This window comes from Numida meleagris, chromosome 11, assembly GCF_002078875.1.
Source record: "Numida meleagris isolate 19003 breed g44 Domestic line chromosome 11, NumMel1.0, whole genome shotgun sequence".
Classification (NCBI taxonomy): domain Eukaryota; kingdom Metazoa; phylum Chordata; class Aves; order Galliformes; family Numididae; genus Numida; species Numida meleagris.
The window spans coordinates 4,535,508-4,560,855 of record NC_034419.1 but is presented as its reverse complement, the minus strand read 5'-3'; the positions used below and the strand labels follow the sequence as shown (position 1 = coordinate 4,560,855).

The 25,348-nt window shown below is 36.2% G+C and overlaps 1 protein-coding gene across 2 annotated transcripts in view; it reads right to left on the bottom strand.

Moving 5' to 3' along the window:
• SYN2 (synapsin II) overlaps positions 1-25,348 on the bottom strand; it is a 153,457-nt gene that overhangs the window by 16,856 nt on the left and 111,253 nt on the right. For both annotated transcript variants that reach the window (XM_021409272.1, XM_021409271.1), the window contains 3 exons: positions 21,348-21,422; positions 17,040-17,142; positions 5,335-5,484 (listed from right to left, as the gene is read on the bottom strand). In XM_021409272.1, the coding sequence (XP_021264947.1) occupies positions 5,335-5,484; positions 17,040-17,142; positions 21,348-21,422 (328 nt within the window). The remainder of the gene's footprint in view (positions 1-5,334; positions 5,485-17,039; positions 17,143-21,347; positions 21,423-25,348) is intronic.

Here is a 25,348-nt window from a genome sequence, read left to right as displayed (position 1 = left end):
GGCTCGGTATATTGCTTTGTTCACGCAGAGCAAGTGATGTAACAGTTTGGAAATATAAATAATTGAAGAGCCATATCGTAATATCCTGTCCAGACTTTTTTTCTGGAGTCTCTGTGCTGCCTTGCCCTAAGCAGGGAGAAGTCAGGCTGATCTCCTGAGTACATTTAAGATCTGAATTTCTATCAGATACCACTCCGTAAATCCACGTACAACTCTTTTGTGGGCAGATGATGTAGCTGCCATTTAGCTCCTAATTAAATATCGTCCAAAGAAATACAGCACATCTGCTTTTAGGGGTCATCAGATAATTTAGCATCCTCCTTACTGCAAGCAGTTCTTAAATTACTCTTGTTGTGTGTTATCATAGATGTAATTACAACAGGGAATGATTTGCTTTGTGCCAGTTCAATGGGATTTTCAAGTATTAGTACTCAAACTCTGTATTTACCTTCGTTCATACAGAAGGCAGTCTTTCCTTCCAAAAATACATATGCAAGGTTTGTTCCTGAAATAAGTGGAGAGGGAGCGTGACAGCAAGTTCTCGGTGGTGGTGCTGACTAGTGGTATGGATATAGCCTGGCTGGTGTGAGCAGGCTTAGCATTAGGGGCTGATGGATGACACAAAGCTCTAGCAAACCTGATCTTGGCCCTGTTCCTCCTCGACTAATCAACTGTTACACTTCAGGTGAACTTCTACGAGACTGCAAAGCAGAGCATCATTTAGAAATGAGACCCATGCCTGGACTTTAGTGCAGAGAAATTTGCTTCTCCTAACAAGCTGAACAATACTGACTTCTAGATTTCCATAAAACTCCATGATGGATTACAGGGATCCTTCCCAGTCATGTGTACTCCTACTCAGTTAAGATCAATTCAAGTAACTGTATTGTCTAAAAGCCTCAGTGATTAAAAAAATGCTGCGCATCATAAGGAGTTTGCTTTGAAATAAATAAATAGAAAATACAACAGATAGAATGGAATAGAACTGTAACTACTATTACAGAAGCACAAGAATAGGTAACTTGATAAGTTTGCTTTTCTCTCTGGAGTTAATAGTTTTTACCTACTCTATGTTCACATTTGATTCAATATGCTCTCTCAACATAGTAAAATAAACTGGAGAGAACTGCTTGGCTGTAGTCAAATCACATAGGGGCTCAGAGAGTGAAGAATGAATAAGATAAAGACAAAAATTAGAAAAATTCAGCCAGATGTCTATATAGCAGAAGGTGGGTGAGGAAGAGCTCGCTGACTCTAGTCTGTACTGAACTTGCAGTAACTGCACTGAACTTCCCTCTGGGCAGAAAGTAAAGAAAGTATTAAAATGTTTTAAAATAGAATGCTATGAAAGGAAATACATCAAGTTCTGCTGTTCTGATCTCAAAACAATTAAAGCACCATCCTTCTACTTCTGCATTATTTATTGTTGGTTCTGTTTTGCTGGTGTGCTACTCCTTTCTTTTAAATGGAAAGTAACCAGGGTATTAAGTAATGCTCTGCTCTTTGAGATTTTATGTGGTTATGGATATTGTGCCTCTGGTGCATGCATTTCTTCCTTCCATTAAGGATATAAGCTTCCTTGTTCTTTTGTGGATAGTGCATCGTGGTCTCAGCAGAGCTGTACTAAGATTTTCCTAATATGATTTTCCTTATTTTGAACTGCTAATATCACTGTAATCATTTGAATTTTATGGTATGTAATCATTTGAATTTTATGGTAATATTCTTGCACAATATAATATTTTACAAAGAATTTACTTAATCACTACTAGTATCATGATTTGATATGCAGCTTTGAATGTGTTTTACTACTGTTGTTTTATATGTAAGTGTTGCTGCAGAAGCACTCATAAAATAGCCTCTACTGAGCAACCAGCTGTAGTTTTGCAAATCCAGCCAGCAGAACTTTCAGCAGTGATCTTTCCTGTCAAAAGATGGAGACAGAGATAAGTGATTCCACTACCTAGAGCATTTCACTGGGTACTTAAGATATTGTTTTGCATTTTAAGTAAAGATTTGACAGAGGCTTCCTAGAAAAAAGGGTTAAAAGAGGCTACAAAAGGAGGAAATGTAGATTTCCATTTATTGTCTACAAGTAGAACACCTGGATTTTGGTCTGGTTTATGGAAGATTTCCATAAAAATCACATTCCTAGATATATTTCTACTAAACATTTTCACCATGGTTGTATGTAAAATGAGCTGTCATTTTAAAAAAATAAATAGAAATAAAATATTTGTTTGATTTTTTTTAGCTAAGTACAGTTACATAAGGTGGATAAAGCTGTCCAGGGATTCTTGCTTTTCTTTGCAGTGGGAAGACTCATAATGTGACTGATAAGAGCAAAACTGGTAGGTTTTGAGTCCTGTAATTAAGAATACTATCTGTCCTGGTAAGGTTTGATCATGCTGCAAAGGTATGCAGTAACCTGAGACCACAAAACATGACGCATCGTTTGCTGGCTGCAGCCAGTCAGGGGGCGAGGTGCCACAGAAAGCAATGTAAACCTGTGCTTTCTCCTTCACTGATTATTTCTCTCCCTTTCAGTGTAACTTGTTATAAAGGGTTTATAAATAAACAAATAAGTAAATAAGTTGATATCTCAAATTAAGCAGGGTTAAGAATCACAGGATCTGCACTTCTGAGGTTTCCACAAGAGCAACAGAGTTGTCTGAGGTTCTTATTTTTGGAATTTGCTACTTCTGGCACTCTGACAGATGGAACTTTGTTGGCCTTCAGAACGCATTACAAGGCCAATTGTTTCCATCAAGATTTGGCTGCGTAGCTCTCAACAAAGACTTGTTTTCTTAATCATTGTTTCCTGCTGGATTACTAGTTAATTGGAACAGTACTGACCACTGAGGGCATTTATACACTGAAACATTATTTTGTGCATGGTGAACCCAATGCCACAGATACATTATAAATAATTTAAAAAACCGAACATGTAGATAATAAGGGATTTCAAAACACAGCACATCTATGGCTGTATCCTGGCTGTAAACCATTCATTTAACTTGAGTATTTGTGTTATTTTCCTGGCTTCACATTTTACACGGCCTACATGAATATGCAGTCTCTCTCCTTTCTCTGCAGGTGAATGGGCTTTATTTTTCAAAAATAGAAAATAATGTCTCAGATTAGAAGAGAAGAAATTAGTTCAAAGATGTAAGGGACAGCTTGTTTTAACAGGATCATTATATTCTCAGGAAAACAACCTAGTTAAAAATGAACTACGCATAAGGAGATATCTGATTTAAATACTCATGATTGTCTCCCTGAGAAGATTAATGATGTTTGCAAATGGCATTTTCTGTAGAAATTTAGATCCCATTTGTCTGACCTAAGCTGGTGAATAATAAAAGAAGGAAAATTTTTAGGAAGTAGAGTCTGATTAACTGAAGAAAATCAACAAATATTGCAAGTATTCTGAAGGAATATCTCTGATTTTGGTTAACTGTAATTCATAATTAAGGGGTAGGATAAGGTAAGTAAGATTAATGTTGAATAAAATCCTGTTGCCTTTAGTAAAGGCTGAATTATTCAGCAACCTAAACTACACCAGTGGAAATATAATAGAAATTCAGCAGCTCACCAGCAAATATCATCTTTTGATTCATCCAAGGCTTCTTTGCTGAACAGGAAAAAATCCTTCTCATGGACATGATGGATGACAGAAATGGCTGAGGAATTTAGAAACTTTCTAAGAATGTTGCCTTTCCTGTTTTCATTCTAGACCTGATCCTATGTAGGCAGTTTTATGTAGAAATTAGTAAAAACTGTATGTACATACAACAGGTAACCAGTTTATTTGGATGACACCAGTAACCAGAAACATTTTTCCATCCTTGTCTTCTTTGAAACCCAAGGAAGCATGCTTATAAAGGACCTTATTTTTTTTTTTTCACAGTGATTTATAGCATCTAATCTGTCTGTTAATGCTACAAATTTTGATTTATGTTCATACGTACACTTCGGGCAACTCTGGATTTGACTCTTAGCTTCATTTTAATGTAAGAATAATTTAACAGTCCTAAAATAAATTGCATTTTGGTATAAGGTGATTAATTTTCTCCCTTTATTGTCTCTCTTTTTTGGTGCTCTATACAATAAACTTGGGTCATGCTGAATGGAAACATCTCCATTGTGTGCGGTTCTGCAATTTGTGCTTAGCTTTGAGTGGCTGTAATATAAATAGAAGCCACACCAATTTTTATGTGGGATGGTATATTTTTATAACTTAAAACATGATGATATATTTGAAGAACAAATTAGTCACCCTACCTCAAGAACTTGTCTGTCTGAGGTATGCCACAAAATTGTTTTCAAATTGTTTACCTGGTATGGAGCCGACTAGCAGCAAAAATAGATTCTTGATTTAGGCTTGGTAATTTCTGTAATATAATTTGGATTACTTTGTTAATTAACTGATCACCATGGAGCTGCGCTGGTACAAAGCAGCAGTACAGTCCTCAATAGTTTATTGTCATGGTTTATTCCTTCAGTATATTAAAAGAAGAACATGAAAGTTGAAGCTAATAACGCTGTTCTTGATTAGACCTGCTGCCTAGCCTATGAACTGAAAAGAGATGCTGTTAAGCATGTAGGTGGCCCCTTTATGCTCTTAAAACCTTGTACAAATCAACAACACCCACCGAAGTTATCTAAAGGGTCAGTAAAAGAGGCTTTGTGCTTGCAAGCACAGAAATTCAAATGAAGATAATGTCCAGAGTCTGAAAGACAGTTAGTAGCAAAGCGAAGGGCAGAATTCTGTGGTCAACACGCTTCACCCATCAGACCATATGAAATAAGTGCAAATCATCCCTTTTCAATCTTTGAAACTAGTTTGATAGCATACTAAATGTATTTCAGGAGTTTCCTAGATTTGAAAGGCATTTTCCTGAATTTTAGCATATAAAAAGATGATCATATAAATAACTTCTCAGAAATGCACATCAACAAGAATTATTGTCTTAGCATTCTTACTGACATCCTCAGGACAAAGACTGTTGTGATATTTAAACTTCCAGAACATTTTGTAGAGATATAACTGAAAAGAAAATAATACAAAACCTGTAAATTCATGGAGTCCAGAGCTATCAGTTTACTTGTAGAACCATATCAACAAAACAATAAAAAAACCCTGCACTACTCAATTACATCCATAGACAGTCTCATTCAAATATGACAAACCTATAAAACATATTGATAAGCTCTTGAATTCTTGTAGTTGAGGGTGCATCTGCATAGCTGTCCAGCCAAATTCTTGAAGGAAAATGTTGGGTGTAACATTATAGAATAAGTTGCTTTATTTTAAAAACAAAGATTTCCTACCTGAGGCTGCTGAGTGGCAGTGGGTCTCTGAGGAGATGGTATAGGAGTTTTGGACAACATTTGGTTCATTTTGCTTACAACTAATTCAGTTATATGTTGCCTGTCTTCGACCTGATGCTCACCGATCAGAGGCATTGCACAGTCCATTACCTGTAAAATAAAACATGGCACCAAAGTAAACTTATTCCACATCTGTGTAGAATGTCAGGTCATCTTTAAAAAAAAAAAGAAACAAAACACAAATGGGATCTGTATAAATGGTACAAGTTATATCAGAAAAAAAAAAAGCCCAAGTGCAGGATATGGATCAGCAGAGCAAGAGAACAGCAGTTTTACAATGTCATCTCTTTCTAATCTTCAGGCAGTGTAGAGGTGCAGTACGATACTTGAGCACACATTCTCTAAGGAGCATGATTCTGGTGGGAAGCTTACAGCTATAGTAGATAAGGAATATGAGATATTTCAGGCTATTCTGTTGACTGCTGAAACTCGTCTGCACTGTTGTCTAAGCTACATTTTTGAAGATTTTCTTTGTCTTAGGTGTTTTTGTGGCTCATACCGTGATCAAGAGGTATGCTTTATTTAGTTTTTAGGTTTTTTATTTTAGTTTATTTAGTTTTACCAACTAAAACTTCAGCTTCCTAGCTATTTGTTGCATTTCTGCTATCACAGTCAGGATCCTTATCAATTAAAGAAAACTTTGTAACAAGACCTTGTTGTTATTGATAGGCTGTTTTGAAAAGCAGCATGGCTGAATCTAGCTGATGCAAAAAAAAAAAAAGTCAGTAATGAAAGCAGAATATCAGACAGACCAATAACTGTGATTCTTTCCATGGTACATGGTACTGGTTAATACAGTTCAGCAATTATTTCATCCAGTTATGCCGGTGGATAAAACTAATACTGAATTCTGTTCACTTCATGGGCTATAAGGATATCTTATTTTTACAGAGGTATTATCACTTCTACAGTGCACCTGTTTTTGGTGTAGCTCTCTGTGTTCATCGGAAATAAAAGGATAATGAAATGACCCTGACTACTATTCACAATGGCAATAAGATGTTCTTATTTCTGCAATAACAAGGGATTTAATTTGCTTTTGAGAGATTGCAGTCTTTCATGCAATTCAGAAAAAGGTGACAGCGTGTCATCTGCAGCTCTGCATTTTGGTGTTTCTGATAGATGAGGATCACAAGTGACTGAGGCCTACAGCACAAGCAATAATATTAGTAATTAATAAAAGGCTGTAAAGGATAAAGCAGTTGCACTATATTAGTGGTAATATACTCTATGGATGTTATTATGTCTGACCCAGGTAGACTGTTTGTACAAACTGAATTGTGTCCTTCTAATTTCCAGTCTGTGCCAGCTGAAAAAATCTCACACAAAATTTCTGACTAGAGTAGACAAATCTTGCAGTTGATGCAGTAGTAAGCTGTGCTGGTAAGAGATAGGATGGTGGTGGATGAAGAAGGAAAGAATCATTAAGAAGGAATCCTCATGGGTTTTGGTCAAGTCGAGAAGAACTGGTGAATTATGTAGGGGTGTTCTAGTACTTCCAGAAGTGCAATTCCCTGTGTATCTTTGGCTTCTGATGCTCCCTCTCCACTGAAGGCAAATGGACAAAGACTGGAAAGGTTCAACAGTTAACAGACTGCTGGAGGGCTTTTTCTGCCACAGGCAATTGGGAGTGATAATGATCAGAGAAACTTTGTAAATGTCACTCGATCTTACCCAATCTCTAGCAAAAGGACTGAAAAAGAAAAAGGGCTCTCCTGGTAGCACGGAGAGCTAGTTTGACTGGAGAAGCTGATTCCCATCTCTTCAGAAAGGTATTCTGCTGTATGTTTGTACATTGAGCCTTTTTCATTAGTTACTCAGCCTGCGTTGTTTGAAGGGAAGATACTGAAATTTTGTGATAAGACCCGATTATGCAAAATATTTATGAAATGGAAGAATGTTGTTATTTGTAGGGCTGTCACAGTGATCAAACTGTAGAGCTCAAAGCTAGTGGTTCTGCATTCTATGGGATGAAAGGGTCAACAAAACTCTCCTCGACCCATTAACTTACACTGCACACTATCTCCTTTATAGTGCTATAGAAATTCTTCTGATGCTGACAAAGACTTCTTTGTTCTAATAATATTACCTTGAAGCCCAAAAGTGTTTACATTATTCTTCTGTTTGTTGATTTACGAGAGACACTAACACTGCATGCTGGCAATCAAAATGCTGACAACATTTGTTTGGGGATTTTCAAATCTAGGATGTCTCCTCTAAGCTTCCTCACAGCCAAGGGAATTTAAAGTAAACCTAAAGTAAACAAAGAAATAATAGTTGAGATCTAGAGCAAATGTTTCCTAAAAAATGAATGAATGTATGAAGAAGAAAGGCTTGAGTGAAGATGCACGACAAGTGTGAAAAAGGAAACCTCACTTTGTTTAAGATCCACTTACATTAAAAAATACATTTGGAATTACCGTGAAAAAGTTGCCTAAAATGAGATGCTGCCAAAGGATTAGATAGGATGAAGATCCAGAGGATTGAGCTCTGACTCCGAGTTTCTATTTCGAAATACTTCTATGACTGCTTAAACATAACCTTATTTAGGAGTTATTTCCATGTTGTTTACCAGAACACATAGAAAAGTTGTTGTTCTGTGGCCAGGGATAAAAGAAGCAGCTTTAGTGTGTTGCTCAAAACTCCACATCCACATCAGTAAATTATTTAACCTATCTCAGTTCAGCTTTGACATTTCTAAAATAACATGTCTGGTCTTGAGATTTTGAAGGGCCTAATACCAGTTGTGAAATAACTTTTGGCTGCTCAGATGGAACAAAGTTTCATGAGAAAAGTTGGTTACTAGCGCTGCTTTAAACTTCGCATTAATGTAGCAAAAGAAAAGAACATAAAGTTTTGAGTATGTTTCAAAATACTGGAATGGAAAGTTACTGTGCATGTTCTAAACTAAAATAAATGATAGGTTATTACTCAACTTCTACCTCTGATAGAGATATGATCTGACAGATGAATATTAAGAGTTATCATTGTTAGACTGGTAGCTTGTGACAGTTGCCAGAAGCAGTGTAGGATAAGTCAGTCTAATTTGGTAGGTTCCTTCAGATTGTCACCCCATGTGTCTTGAAACATGAGTGTGAAATTAGGATGTTTCTAAACAGAGATAACATATGTCAAGGTTCCAAGAGCAGCATCTTAATGGAGTTTGGACACCCCTTGTATTGCCTCTGTGTCCTAGACAAAAGTGTGCTAGTTTTGGTAAATGCCATAGAACTCAGTACCACAACTTGCGCAGTTTAAGTACTCACAATGTGTGAAGCTTTCAGACTCACTGGCAATGATCCAAGTTGCTTAATTAGTGAATATGCCCCGCTGGGCTTGACAGAATGGTTGGTGGATATGCATCAACTTGGCCAGAACTGGCTTGTAGTCATGGCATTCAGTGATGCTCAGCTGACTTGGATTTGACATTGAAGGGTTTACTATTTGGAAATCTTCTAGCAGATCATTCCTTAGATCCAGAGAAGCCTCTGTTGCATGCCTCAGGTATATTTTAAATAAAATCTTATATTTCTTGAAGATAGTAAGATACTATTTGCAAGCATAGCTGCCATGTTCACCTACTGAGGTAGATTCAAATATATATGATATAAAATAACAGCCATTTGTCCTTGAGAACCTTTTGTCACTCTGACAGGTTTTGATGTTGTTTAAAAACCCTTTTGTTAGCTGCTATACTTGAACAACTTTTGCTGGCCAAAGATATGCTCAACCTAACACTGAACAAGTACTGAGTCAGAAGCCAAGTCTTGCCAGATGATAAAATCTATTCTAGTGCTTTACTGAAATACAAAGACAGTAACCAATGTGGCGAAAAGAGAATGTAACACATCAGATTATTGAGAAAACTACTGGCCCAAATGTGAAAGGTTGCCAAATTGCTGAGTAAGTATGAGATTATCAAGGCTTAAAAGTGGTTCAATTGCAGGGCACTGTGTTCAGTTTAATAACTTGGATAGAGTAGGATAGAGTGCTCAGAGCACAGAACTTTTTACCCAGCACTGCATGTGGCTGCTAAGAGGCTTAGCATCCTTCTCTATGTTGCTGCTGCTGTGCCTCTCTTCTCCTTCCTAGTAAAACAATGAATGAAAGTTGCCAGAAATCACTAATGTTTTATATAAGCATATCTTAACAATTTAAAATATTTTGTGTAACACTAACAGGGTTTTTAAAACTTGTGAATGACTAACAGGAATGTCATGATGGCACTCCTCTCCCTTTAGAAGGCTTGACAAAGTTTAAACACACACAGCTTCCCTGCTCTATAAACAGTCTATTTGCACTCTCTACTAGTCTTAAAATATCACTTAAACACTTAGCCAGGTCTTTTTTCAGTATCTAGTTTAACTATCTAAAATACTGGAGTTTCCCACTATGAAAATTTCATTGGAGAAATACATTGGCAGTTTATGCAGTTTAAAGCATTACTTTTGTAGATGTCAGTAAAAACGTAGGTCACTATGAATTATGATTACTTAATTCATACTGCTTTCATCTTTAACTTATATGCATTTCAGTACCCAATTCTATCAAATGAATTTCTCTTATCACCCATAAAACATGCTGAAATGCATTTAACACATTTTTATGTTAAACTGTAAGAAACTAATTGTATATATTAGCAGTAATATCGAAAGAACAGCAGGATCATTGAGTCAACAAAATGCTGCGATACAATAAAACTTTTCAGTGATATGACCCTTCAGTGAATTAGTTTGTGCCTTCTGCTTTTGCTAGTGTGGATAAGGCAAGTATTTGAGATTTTGGCTGCAAAACAGAGACTGGTAAGAAAGAGAAGAGAAATGCTGTTTATCTATGATGACCATCAAAGGAAATGAGATGGGATTAACAAGGGAGCCAGTGCAAACATAAGACATCAGTAATTGCAAAGGAATCACCATTTTGAAGCAGAAACTACACTGCCATTGTCTAGACATACTTCTCCTGTACATCAAATATTTACCACCAAAGAATTATGAAAGATCTCTTCTCTACAGCTTTATGAAGACCCAGCTGAAGTCATGCTGGGAAAGATAGAGGTGCAGAGATAAGAGGAAGGGCAAATGTAAAAAAAACTCTGACATGTTGAGAGAAGAAGGTGTTTGTCAGGATGCTGAGAGGAATAAGAATAACAGATAGAAGGCTTGCAAGTCAGAAGTGCCTAGGGAGTCTGACAGGATAACAACACATGGATTTCATATGGAAAGAGACCTGAGAGTTTCAAAAGAAGGTAAGTGCAGAGGGAGTAGGAATTAATTTCATCACAAATCAGAGGAATTTAGAAGGTCCGTACTTGAGAGTGTGAGGACTGAGGAAAAAAAAAAACAACAAAAAAACCAACCCAAAACATTTACTTTGGTCTGTGAATAAGAGAAGCTGGATTGTATTGTTGCTATTTTATGAATGTGTTAGTCTTCTGTGTTGTTTTTATGGGACCTCGATGTCTGCAATTGTGGTGAAAATGTTGACCAGAAAGGCAGAGGCTGATACAGATTTTAATGAAGAGTTCTAAGTTTGGGGAAAGTAACTGACATTAAGAACAAGTAATAGTTTGAGAAGGTCATTTAAGATTGAGTGGGATGTAAGAGAAAGTGGAGTAATTTCTGAGAAGTAAGGAAGTGACTGGATATGAAGTAATCATGGGGCTTTCCCAGAGGTCTCTACAGCAGATGCAGGAATTATTTGTAATTGGAAATGTAACCACACCTGAGAAGTTGGCAGGAATAGTACTGGAGGGAAACACTGGCAGCTAGGAAAATTTTTACAGTCCCTCCTGCAGTGAGTGAATAACAAGATTTGCAGAAAAAAAGCAACGACGACTGGGAAAGTGAATCAAACATCCCTCAGTGAGGGACCCAACAGCCTGAAGACAAACTTATGTAACTGCATTTCAATCTGGAATGAAAAGAAACAGAAAAATTCTCCCTTTCATATTTCTTTAAGGATAGGGTCCTGAATAACTTGAGAGCTAGGCGTGCTTTGAGCAGTTAGACAAAGTGACATCCAGATCTCCCTTCCATTCTAAATGTCTATGATTTATGAGATACCTCTTACAATAATATCATGAAATAATTCCAAAAGAATATATTTTCTGTCCGGTATTTGGTGTTGAATTTTGGAACTGGATATGATTCAGAGAGAATAATAAGTAAGCTTATCTTCTGAGCACTTGGACATACAGTATTACAGTCTTGGGCTGCTTAAACTTGGGTCGCAGTGACACAGCTCAGTCTGAATTGTAAACTGAATAGTATGGATAACATTTCAAAGATATTACAACCGTAAGTAAAACTGAACTCGAATACTGCATGAGGCACAGGTTTCTTCACCTTTACTCCCCTCTGATCTATTCTTTTGTGTACTTTAGCCGATATTGTTTAGGACATTGAATATGGAAATACGTAAGTCTTTAAAAGACAGTATACTTACTGCTGGTGCTGTATCATTAGATCTTGTAAAACAGATACGTATTATAAAAGCTGCTAGTGTATTTTCTAGTCGTTCAAAAAATTGCAGCGCTGTCAGAAATGGTGTCTGTTACACTAAGACTTAAAAAAAATCAAATTCTGTTTTTTAATTTCTTAAATTGTTTTACAGTTACTGAAAATACTCCATAGGAAACCCAAGTGTTTTGCATCTTGCTAGGTTATAAACCACTTAGAAGCTAATTTTAATATAGCTTAGGATAAAAATAAGCAAGCAGAAATAAGACACTTGCAGCAGCCCTCCCCACCCACTCCCCCATTCAATTCTGAGCAAAATTTGGTAACTTCCCGTGAGGCCACTTTAAAGGATTCTGTTACTTTTTTTGTTGTTGTTGTTTTTACTGCATTCATCATCACTATATGAGCTTTTTGTTTTGTTTCCCAGAGGCTTGGTTTTCCAAAAATGAGTCATGAAAAAGGTATTAGTCAGTGGTCAGGAACAAGAAACACTCCATTATGTGTTTCTTCTAGTATTAAACTACAGCAGTATTAATTGTAAAAGTGGAAGATTAAATGTCTTTCTCCCATTTAAGTTTTTAAAGCTTAATGGACCTTAATTTGATGCTGTGTTAGCAAGAATTGATGAAGAGGCTAAAACACTGTATGTTGAAATGATGTGTTCATAGAATTCTAATTTCTACAATTTGTCTCTGGTGTAATGCAGCTGAGTATTCAAATTGAAGCAAAAAGAATTGAAACTATACGAATAGCTAAGATTGTTACACACAGAAATGACTTGGACTTCCTCCTGAGCAACCTGATAACCCTTCCAATTAATTCATTTGTAGGGGGTTGAAGATGGTTCTTTGGAGTACAGAAGTAAAAGCCAAAAAAAAAACCAAACCAAAACCCCCAAAAAAGCAACCAACCAAACAAGAGCACTCCATACACCCCAAACGCCACAAGGTTGCTCTAGAGAAGATATTTTTTTTCTGGGCATCAATTTTTAGAAAACCTTGTTCTTTTAAAAGGCAAAGTTACTTCTTATAGCCGCCATCTAAGAAAATTGTAGAGAATGTGTAGCTTCACAGAAAAAGAGTGGCTGCATTATGTTTGAATGATACTATGACTCCAGTATTTTGTCCTTGCTGTCTTCTGGCAGACTGGCCTGGAATTTTTTCCTGGGGACGCATAAGGTATCCCTCACCTGGATAACAAGAAGGCTCAAATGGACACTTCCATTGGGAAGTTCCATGGGAGTTGCATGGAAGGATGAATGGTACACTGAAAAGGTATTCATTTCATAATGTTTGGAAAATAATGGTAGGATGGAAATATCTAGAATGGCTTAAAAAGTACAAAGATGCCAATGCACAAAGTAGCACCAAGAGGACAGACTCAGATCTATAAAATGCACCCAAATTAAGCACCAAAGGCTAAAAACGTGAGCAGGTGTTCTTACACTGCCATTTCTTGTTATTTGTTATTACATTACTTGGTCAAAGGAACATGCACATCCCACCAGGGAGGCATCTACAAGAAGTTAATAGTAATTAGCATCTGTATATTTCTCTGTTTCCTAAGAAATTTATGTATGTAGAAATAAAGAGTCTGGAATTATACTTCAGTGTCACTAAACATCCTTCTTTTTTTTTTTTCTTTCATTTTAACTTTCTAAACCTTCTATATTATTCCTGAGCAGGCATTACTCTACTTACACAGCAAGCACACTTTACATAAACTGAATGGCCATAAAGGGTTGGAATAAGTTCTCAAAGTCTCATATAATAAGTTGTCAAATTCTCATCACTTCAATCATACATATAGAAGTGAAACTACTGGAGAAACTAAAATAGAAAAAGTTTATCATCCTGAAACATTTGGGTATGATGACTGGATCTATGATTAAGAACCAACACGTTCTTACCTGCAATGTAAGCGTACCATACTAGATCACAGATTAAAATAAAATCACTTTACTGTACTGCATCCTAAGGAGCACAGCTAGAATATGACATTAAGGAGACACAGTGTTATTTTGACTCTGCAGTATCAGCCACTAGCACAGTTTGTTGTTCCACGTTTTTGGGGAATGAAAGAAAGCAGAATGACAAAATGACCATCACAAAGAAGCTGAATGGCAGCATCACCAAAATAAAATTACTGATATAGGATACGAAAGCAATGAACAATATGAATTAACAGTTTTCCAGAAATAGTCATTTAAAATTGATTTAAGTGTTACACTTTCTAACATTAGTTTAGAACGAATTTTTGTAAGTGCATGTGATGTTACACGTAATACTTGTGTACTGTGGGTATTTAAAAACTATTTTTTGAATTATGCATATTCTAAAGCTTTTGTTGAACACCTTTATCAAAACATATATATGTGTTAAGTACTTGTTCCTGTAAAATGCTCTTCTCCCAACTTAATTACAGCGAATCATTCTGAAATTGGTTTGTCTAGAATGCTGAACATATAAAGGATATTTTACTACAGTTGTAACCTGGTTCACATTCGCTCTGAAGCTGGTCAAAATACATGTGTGATTTCCTATTGGTGGCTATGCTGTTTGAATGCTCAAAGTGGCCATACCTGCATACATTATTTCATAATTAGGATGTTTGTATTTTTTTCTGTCCAGAATGACACAGAAAGCTTTAGTTTTGTAATAGACATACTACCAGTCACTGTGAAAAAGAGGAGGGTTTTCAGTGTAGCACTGCAATTGGTGAGTAAAGCCACTGTTTACAGACTGATTGTCCTGCTCAGCTCTGGTTCCTGATTGCAGCACGTACATACTGCATTCATTTTCCTGCGTTGAATGTATAGAAAAGACAGAAACTTTTCCTGTACAGGTACAGATGGTCTTTTGCTTTTCATTCTATCATAGAACTATAGTGCAATAACTGTCATAATTATCATATGATAACTGCTGATATAAGCTGGCCTTTAAGTAGAAAATGGTCGTAAGTTTTACAGATGTTCTGTTCAATGTGAGCTTTGCAAACAATTCTACATTTCAATGGGCTACACACATTCTAAGTATTCCTGCTGATGAGCATTACCATCTTCCAAACAATTCAGCTGATTCTGTAGGACAGCAAGAATTATCATGCTTCTATCCACTCTTTCTTTTAATTGCAGCATCTCTCATGCACACTGTATAAACCTAGTTCCTGATGTATCCTGCAATTCTTTGAATTCTCTCTCTTCTTTTGTGTACACTGACTTCGGCGGAAATGGATGCTGATTGCTGCCTGTGCTCAAAAATTTAAATGATATCAACAATGTTGAAACTAGATTTCGGTGAATGAAAGTGAAGAGTGTTTAGTGTGATAGGAATTTGCAAGAAAGAATTCAACAGAAGCGTCACATAAAATAAAGACGACGTCCTTCACTTCCACTGGAAGCAGAAAACAGCAAGATGAAAGGGGATTAGGGAATATAAGATTTCAGATGGAGAGACTATGTAGAGTGGACTAATGACAATCATTTATCAGACCAGCTTTAGCTCCAGTCTATAAGAAACAAGATTGTTTTATGTCTCAAATCTCCAGTATCTACAATAACGTATTTGTTAAATGTACTTCTAGTCTAGCTTTGTATCCTTTTGCATGTGATCTATCAGTCTTTAACTGTTAATTTATTAGATAACTAAGGTCTTATATCTTCTTTATTATTTGTATGCCATCATTTTATATTTAAAATTGTAGGGTAAAAATTTATTGGCTTAAAGCCAGTCAAATTGGTATGAACTAACTCTAATGTAATGAATTTAGACAAACTGGTGCACGTCAAAAATGCTGAGTCTCACCCTCTGAGACTTTTAAGGACCACAGTTACTGCAGAGTATCCTGCAAAGCTTTGGATGGCACATGGGAGGCTGTGAAAGCTTGAGTGCTGCAGGGGAGCCTACATGTAAGCAAAAATCTGAACATTCCCAGTAATCTGACAGTGTCTGAGATACACCTGTGGCTACAGCCAAGGAGTAAAGCAGCACATGTGACAACTTTTATGTTCAGGATTTTTGTTTCTATTGTCTCACCAGAAGTCAGAGTGGTCTGTTTTCAGAAAGAGGAGAATACATTTTTTCTACTTTTTCAAATCTCAGCCAGGTTTGCAAGGGCAAGCAATAGTTTTAACACAAACTTTTGGTGGGACAGACTGCACCATATGGAGGAGTGAAAGAGAAGGTTTAGTGTGGAACTCTAAATTTTATGCTACAGTAAGTTATGATGGCCAGGTAGACTAAGAATAGAGGATTTCTTCAGTTTTCCTCAGCATCTCAGCAGGTAGGCATTAATTATATTTTTTTTTTGCTGAAGGTTTAATTCTGCAAGCTGCTCAGCTCTTTAAAGTGTTATAAATTGACTTGGGAATTCTTAGCACTTGCAATAGTTGAAAATAAATTTATGAAATTAGAAAAATTTAACACTGTGACAAAACAAAGATTTTTAGTCATGCAAAGCTTTTTTTTTTTTTTTTTTTTTTTTTTATAAATGGGTATGGATAACTAAAGAAGGATGTTCATCCATTACCTCTTTCTGGATCCCAGATTACTGCCATGGCTTGGAAAAAAATGCTGTTAGTTCTTCCTTTAGCAAACACAAACCTCTCAATTGTATATTTGGCAAATGATTGTTTCATGGCTAGACAAAGTTATATTTATCCATAATTAACTTCAGGTCAATGAAAACACTTCTCAGAATGATCCACAGCAACTTCTTCTAGCACTGGAGTTTCATGAGGAATCAGATCACAAAATAACATTTAGAATAGAAAAAAATAAAATTGTTTCCACTTCGCTCTTAATTTGCCTTTCCACATAAAGATATAATTTTGTTGGGGTTCCCTTGGGAGAATGCTATCTATAAACCTTCCAGGAAAAACTGTTAAGCCTGATCAGGAAAGAAGTCATAAGGGTCGGGAAAATATGACATCTACATTTGGTTTTGTTCTGTAGTTTGTGTACATTTCCTCAAACACTAAAAAACATTACCATATGATATGGTTGCATTTTCCAGCAAGTGTTGCCACTAACTTGGACTTGTGGCTTCGTATTATGATTTCAACATTGCTCAAAAATACAGTATTTCCAGAAACACAAATAAGCCAATGCCTAACTATCACAAATGTTCTTTGTTTCCATATCTGTAATATATAAAGCATATATTGAAAAGAGTGGGATTGCTTACCTCAAAAATATAATCTTTTCCATCCTTTCCATGTACAGCTTTAACAGCACAGATGTCCAAACCACCAAATATTTCAGAACAGGTGTCAACCCAAAGCTTGTACCTGTTTCATAAAACAATTTTTTTTCTGTAAGTATCTTATTAGGCTCCTGTTTTTCTACAGCCTTAATCTAATACTGTATTTTATATAATGTTTGCTTGAAACACAGAATTTTCACTGTATTGTCAGTTTTACTGAATTTGTATTTCCTAGAATAGTAGCTTAGAGATCCTGGCCTGATCACTCTGCTTTTCCAAGTAGAATCCATAAAAACTGTGATTCTCTATCTGGACCTAATGTTACACTGGCTTCTGTCCCAGCTTATATTAATCCAAACATGTGTCTGCTCTAAACTATGAGTAACCTTATGATAAGATACGCAGGAAAACAAGTATTATTTCAGGGTATCCCATCCTGCATTTCCACTGCCATTATGCTAGTACAGCTTGCTAGTTGTGAGTGTACACTATATGGGAACTCCACGGAAGTGGCATTTATCATCTGACCAGTTTTTGTAGTTACAGCGATGCCAAAGAATTTTAGAAAGTAGGGAATGGGGCTTCTGTTTTCCTGTGAAATTCAAACTGGCACATCTGTGACAGATTTAAGTACGACAATCCTCTTGCCTATCACTCTTGGTAGTGTACTTAATTATGGATGAGTTTTATCCTTTTATCAGGAAAACTAGAATGAGATTCTCTGTCTTAAACTACTGACCACGCTGTATGTATTCCAAGTAGCAACGTTTCTATATACATCACTGAACAAGGCAAAAGAAAAATCAAGATAGGGCAGGCCTTAAGACAGTAGAAGAGGAACAGTCACATGACACTATGTAAAAGTTATGTAGCATGCAGACAAACGTAACATTCTTCATGTAGGGTTGTGGACCATTACAGTAAAATTCAACAGAAATTTAGAGAATTTTGAAGAATGGTTACAACTCTAACAAAAGATACAGTTCTTCATACAGTACTGAACTCCTACATTTCATTTTCAACCTCACGGTAAGGAATTCGGTCTGATGAATGGACAGTTAACCCATTCTACATACAGTAATGTGATTTATTTTTCTTGCCTGAAGAGCTTAATCCATCCTATGAATAGAGAAATTATCTGACTAACAAGGGAACGAAGGGGGACTTACTAGAAAAAGAGTGAGGCAATTCCTGTGACCAAGTACAGAACAGTTAGTAGCATATAAAGGGAGCCATAATACTTTGTTGAGAGCATTCTGAGGTGATGTAAGTTGTGTATATTTGCTAAATGGCAAGGATTGGCTCCTAGGACACAAAGTAGCATTGAGAACTTTAATTAACTAATAACATAGCTATGTCTGGGCATCACCAAGTGATGATATGATCTTGAAAGTTTATACAGGCAGGTATCGCCATTCCACCAATTGAAGAACATGTTTTCCTCAAATAAAATAAAAAAAAAAGAGCAGTTTTAAAGCAGTCATTTATCATAGACTTTTTTTTCTCTTTCATTGGCTAGTATAAATAAGGGCTATTTCCTTTTATAGACCGTCCCCTGATCCAACCTTTAAGCCATGATGATAAATATGCCACATCATATTATTTTCCATTACAAAAAAAAATAATGTTATAAACATAGCATTTGACTTCAATCTAGGATGAAAAGAAACTCATTGCTGGGCTGTGAGTCTTATTCATAAAAAAATACCTTTAGTAATGGTCCCCTTTCCAAGTAAACTTATTAGGTCACACTCTTCATATTTTCTTTTCTCAGGGGAAAAAAAAATCTGTTAAGCAGAATAAAAAGAAACCAATACAACTGTTCAAAAAAAAAAAAAACCTTATGGTAATATTTTAGCTAATATTTTTGTTTTCTTGTGAGAAAAATGTCCAAAATGAGAAGTTTTTTTTGAGTCCTGACAATTTCAGCATCTGTAGATGCACTGATTGGACTGCTTGCATGCACTTGCTCATAAACAACCTTTTTTTTTCTCTAAAATATCAACGTGTATCTTAGCAAGGCAAGTTTTACTGTCCTCATGGCTTTAACAGCAAATAATTAAAGTTTCTTTGAAAGAAAAAGGAAGATATTTTCTTTAAGAAACAGAAAAATTAATCAGATTTAAATAAGAACATATTTAGTAGTCAATCTTCTTCCAGCAAACACAGCTGGAGAACAACAATTGCATTTGTAAAGAGAGGTCTTGAGTAGACTACCCTGTAGTGCTTTAAACCCAAGGTTTGCACTGTAGGTTTGACCAGAGGCCACGGTTCTTGTTTTCCCAGAATCAATACAGCATGCAGCATCCCCTGAACTGACAGATCACAAAGTAGTGTCTGACACGAACTGTGAGGTGTGCACAACTACAATAGGTCAGCATTCTTGTGGCCCAACTGGGGAGCAGCGCCTCTCTGAAATGGAGGGCTCAATGAAAATACGTAACATTGAAATTTGCTTGTTCTTTGCCTCATCATCATCCGTTACTGCTCCACATTCGTCTTTACTAAATTTCTAGACTAACATTTGTGATCAGTCAGCAATGTTGACTCAGGCAGCACTTTCAAAACACTCCTTTCTAAATCATGAGACGTATTATAAATGCCCTGAAGTGCACATGCATCAGATTTGATTGCTTTTGGTGTGCCTTTAAAGTACTTCAGCTCTTCAGAAAACTTCAATTTTATTTTACTTCCTTTCTCTGCATTGCATGTAATCACACTAAAAGCACGGCACACCCTTGCTGTTACAAGAACACATCCCTCTTTTCTATGCTTTTGTCTTCATCAGCATAAATATTTTGGTTTGTTGCTAGTATGTTTTAGTGGGAATATACCTACATGATTTAATTATGTTACGTTCAAAAGTGGAAGCAGAACCAAAGCAACACAGAGCATTTACAGTGAGGTGGCTTTGCAAGGTTAGCATTTTGTACTCGTTGCCCATGCTTGATACTATTTAGTTTTCCTTATGGCCAAATTAAAGTGCTTTTTTTTTTTTTTTTTTTTTTACAGAGAAGCAGTTCATGGACTGTAATTACACACAGTAAAGCACACTCTTTCCTTCTTAGTGAAGGCATAACCTCACAGTCTAAAGGAAGGTGGGAGGGGAGTGAGAATGAGAAAATAATGTGGCTCCACTCCATCCCCAGAGGGGAGATCAGTGAGGACACAGTCTAGACGGGGGTTGGACAGCAGGGAGCTGTAATTCCCGTCTTATTTGTTTTCACCTTTCTTAGGGCAGGCAATGGTTCAGTTCAGTTTCCGTGTCTCTCAGCTACAAGTAATTGTAGGTCCAGATTTAAAAAAAAAAAAAACAAAACCAACAACACAAACCAAACCAACCAACCAACAAAACAAACAAAAAACAACAGAAAAAGACTACTGTTGAACTTTAAAGCACTGTTTAGATTACACTTCTACTGTACAGAGTTTTCAACATTCGTAGATGTACTGACTGATTGGGAAAATTTTAGGGAAAATAAAGCTGTAATGTGAAAGAGAAACCTTTGGAGAAGGTGAAAAAATAAAATTAATAGCTATAAAATGTGTCACAGCTTTTCTTTGCATGTAGAAGAGGCCTATATTTTGTGATAGAACAAAATGAGCAGTACGGAGCAGTATTAGAGCGAGGCTTCAAAACGGTACTGCAGACTGTGATTTACTGGGTTGCTAAGAGGTAACCAGAACAAGGATGGGAGAGAAAAGCACAAGAAACCAAAGTACAGAGCAGGAATGATGACATGAGGGGAAAAAAGCTTTGTTATATCTCAGCATCTGGGCAGAAAGACTCACAGTGCAGTTGACGGGAAGATTCAGAAATGACAAATAAGCAATTCAGTAGGAAAGAGAAATACAATTTAAATAGGCAAAGTTAAGACCAAATCACTTTGTTACAGTATGTGATATAGGAGAAGAAGTTTAAACACTGTGACATGAGGTAAGTACAAGAGGTCAAATGAACCAGAGGAAATGACTGGTAGGTTGAATCTGAAAATGGCATATTCTGAAGGGAATTCCAGGAGTTTTCTAGGTGCAGATATATATTTAGGAACTCAAAGGTGTATGTAAGCATGTAAGCCTAGTAGTTAACTTGGATACTTAACTGAGACAACTCATGGGGAAACACTTGTCTCATGTTTTTTCATCTAGTTCCAAATTTTCTTTTTTCCAAAATGAACAGAGGATTTTCATTTACTGTAAACTGCACACCGATGTGATTTAAAAAAAAAAAAGATTTAAAATAAAATTCCTTTTTTTAAAAAATTACCTTTTACATGAGACTTGACTTACTTATCTGACATAGCAATTTGTTCCAACATTGCAGAGCCCGTGTTTGTCTTCCAGTTTCCAGATATGGAAGTCCTCCTGAAAGGGGAAAAACATTACAAAGAGAGCCAGTAGTTTTATATTTTTCCTACCTCCTAAATTATTCTGATTTTCACATGGATACTAAGGCAGTATTCACATATTTTTCATATTTGACAGCTTATAATATGACATCTAAAACATGATGAATTTTAACAGGCTTCACAATGTTATGACGTATGACAATGAAATTTTTGTTCCCCATTAGATCACTTAAGAAAAATTTTAAAACTACTATGATTAAGTGCAAGTGTTAACAATAAGATTTTATCAGTTATAAATTGATTGAATAACCTGTAACATATTAATAACGCAAATGTCACTGAACTGAATCTTCTCATTTCTGATCCATAGCACTGCAGATTTAAATCCCAGTACTTGAAAGTCAAGGTGTCAGTTTTGAACGTCTCCAGTCTGTTTTAGATCTTGATTTTGGTTTCTCCTCCAGTTGCTAGTTTGTGAATATAATCTAAACATCCTATTTTGAGGCTTGAGAATACTATCTTTTATTTTATCTGTAAGAAATAAATATCTATATGTATTTTTCTGCTCCTCGGACACCAGGTTGGTTAGCAGGTATGAGAAGATTACTCTTTCCTGAAACCTAAATGCTGTTTTAAGAATAGGCTTAGGACACAAATCATAAAGTGTTTCTAGTTAGTAATATAACAGGAATATCTGCAATGTATGAAAGTTTACTAGGCAGCAGCAATAGTTTTCTCTCAATTTTTTATTGATCTAATTACGAGGGTCAGTAGCAATTGTGGGGGAATGTCAACCTTACTGTGGAAGTCTCATTAAGTTACCTGAATTTTAAAGTGTGAAGTTCTAATATGTCTTATTTTTTGCTAGGAGAGAATAATGAAAAGCGAAGGTCCACACTCAGTGCTGTGTTTAAGGTAACTTTTCCCAGTAATAAGGCTATTTAGTGATATTTATATACATGTGTGTGTACTAACAGAACAATTAAAATGTTTAAGCTCACTATTACTCCACATACATTCTGCAGACTTTACTTCTTACAAATCATGACTGAACTCTATTGCAGCCTTCTCAAAAGGCATTCCTTAGCACGTACAATTTAAGGTGTCTTTTAGGAAATGTGACCAATTCAGAAAAAACCCCCCGAAGACTTCTAGTAAGTATTTAGTTCAGATGCTCAGCTGCACTGAGATAATCTTAGCACTGTTGAGTAGAGAAAATCACAGAATCATGGAATGGTTTGGGTGGGAAGGAACCTTTAAGATCATCTAGTTCCAACTCCCCTGTTACAGGCAGGGACACCTCCCTCTGGACCAGGTTGCTCACAGCCCCATCCACATCATTTCCTCCATTTTTACTAAATGCTGAATAATACAAAAACCAACTCCAAATACATTTGAATGCTTTGCACTTAGGCTTAACATGTTTTCACTTGATTTGGTGTTTGTAAACATGAAGAAAAGCTGTTTTAAAATTGGAAAAAAAGGAATTATGTTTGCTACATATAGTAACTTGACCTTTCTCTTTTTGAGAAACTCTCTGCTTTGTTTAGTACTGTGTGAAGCATGCATTCCAAATTGTCTTGACAAGTATTGTCACATAATATGCAGAAAGATCTACCAACAGTTCTTGTGTATGTAGTCTATTTAGCACCTTGTTCCTATAGCATTATTGTTCTTTGGATGGTATGCTCTACTTTTGCTTTATTGAAGTTTTGGTCAAAGTACATTGTTATGCATTCAGTTTATTCCATCTGGAGAAGAGATTTAAAGGTAGTATTTTTGTGTTTCTGTTTTTCTTCATTCTGTTTGATCCTTTACACTCTATTTCCTTGAAGTCAGATGAATTCTGTAATGGTACCAAGTGCCGTTAAGCATGCGTCACAAAATGTTTTGAGAAGCTGTGGTATTTAGAGAGATCCAGTGTTGCATTTTGGCTATAATCTCTACTGACAGATGATAAGCACCAGTGTTTTGTGAGTCATGCATCCACTTATACCACAATTTCCCACAGAATTATAAAAATGAAACTCTTCATAACTCTTTAAACTAGAAAAACAAATGCTCGGCTTCTATTTTTTGTGGTTGCTCTCTAAGTACTCTGTTCCTGTGTCAAAGAAGAAAATGAGAACCAGCTGTAAAACAATATACTACTCACATAATGCATATGTATGCATATGAAGAATTTTATAGGCATTTGGTAAATCTCCTTTCACAGTGCTTTGTAAAAATGAATCAGTATTTCATTTTTTGTGATTTAACCATATGAAAGAAAGTAGAGAAAAAAAATGATTGCTAGGCTTTTAGCATCTGCAGGAACCCATAGTTTCTGAGGGAACAGAAGCGCAAAAATAAATAAAGTTAGCAGAAACAGGCTGCCATTTTAATTGTTTTTTCTTTCTTTTTTTTTTTCCTCTCTGATCCTTAGACCAACTGCTTCTTTTGTAAAGAAGAAACATTCTTGTTAAAAAGTTATAAATTTGCCATGGCTGAATATTACAGTAATTATTCTAGAGAATAAGCAGAATTTTAATTTGTCAGTCAAGAAAAAAAAAAAAAGAAGTGCTCCTTCCTATGAAATGTAGTGGTTCAGGTTCTACCACAGGAAATGAACCATCAAGTTACTAATATTGCATCTGATTACTGGTACCCAGAGGTGTGTCACAACCATTAACAGGTGGGCTTTACTGCTAAGACTGTGCCACTTGGGAACTGTAAGACAGAGACAAATCAACTCTGTGTATTATAAACAACAGAGGAAGGGAGAAATATGTAGTGGAGTACAAGAAATTTGCCCATCAAAGCACCCAGAGACAGAAAAGCACTGTCCTAACCTTGAAGAGGTTGAAATGGCTGTATGAAAAGGTCTGAGAAAGAGAAAGAAGTCTGACTGGTGACTGGAAGTGGAGGGAGAGCACAGTAGTTGATTGGCACTGGTAGAGTAAAAGGGGCAGAGGAGAAACCAGGGCAAGGAAAAACGATTAGGGCATAAGAGGTAAGGACTAAGATACAGAAAGGTAGAAGTGGTCTGGAAGAGAGGTGGGACTGGATCAAGATAGGGTTTTGACTCATTAGAAGTATTTAGTTTTTATTTTTTAATCAAAAGGGGAAGGGTGTGTATTGAGGCAGGACCAACACATCTGAAATTCTGTAGGGAGCTTGAGTTATAGAGATTCTGCACTGCATGACTAATAAAAAAGGGATTTTGGATCAAGGATTCCAGAAACCACCCGATCCTTGCAATTTGAGTGTTCTGCCATTGTCAGTGTGTACAACTCAAATTTCCAACACTGTTTTTGCAAAATTTAGATAGTTTTAGATTCAAAATAAAGCAGAAGAATTGAGTGTCTGTACTGCTGGATGGATCTGACCTACGGGGACACTGTCCACACTGTTCTGTCTTTTCTTCCACTCAGACATACAACAAGAAACAGATGCACCGTTAAGTTATTCTTAAGAGGCCCAATCTTGGATGTTCTTTCTCAAATGCCCTCCAAGGCTCGTGTCAGGAGAGGCAAGCAGTTGCTCAGAGTTTTGATCTCGTGTCAGCAATGTCATAGGGGAGGAGTCACAGTACATGGCTCTCCAAAATCAACCTAAGGAGATGCATTTTGCCCTTTGCCCCCATCCTGGGCAGGAGATTCATTTCTAATAGAGTTTGTTGCTTGTTTCTAAATTACTTGAGACCTAACGCTAATTCTATCTTTAATAGTAAAAAATATTTCATGCATTTTCTTTAACCTAACTACAACTTTTGCTTCTCTTTATGGGTTGCTTGAAGTTCAGTTATTTTTACTAATGAAGAACTTTCATGTACCTTACTTGTTTTTTAATTCAAATGTCAACATATAAGAAATCTCTTATCCATTTGTGCTTTTATCCAAGTATTTTTTTCCTGCCTGGAAACATGAGGGAACAAATACATGAGATGAATTAACTTATCTG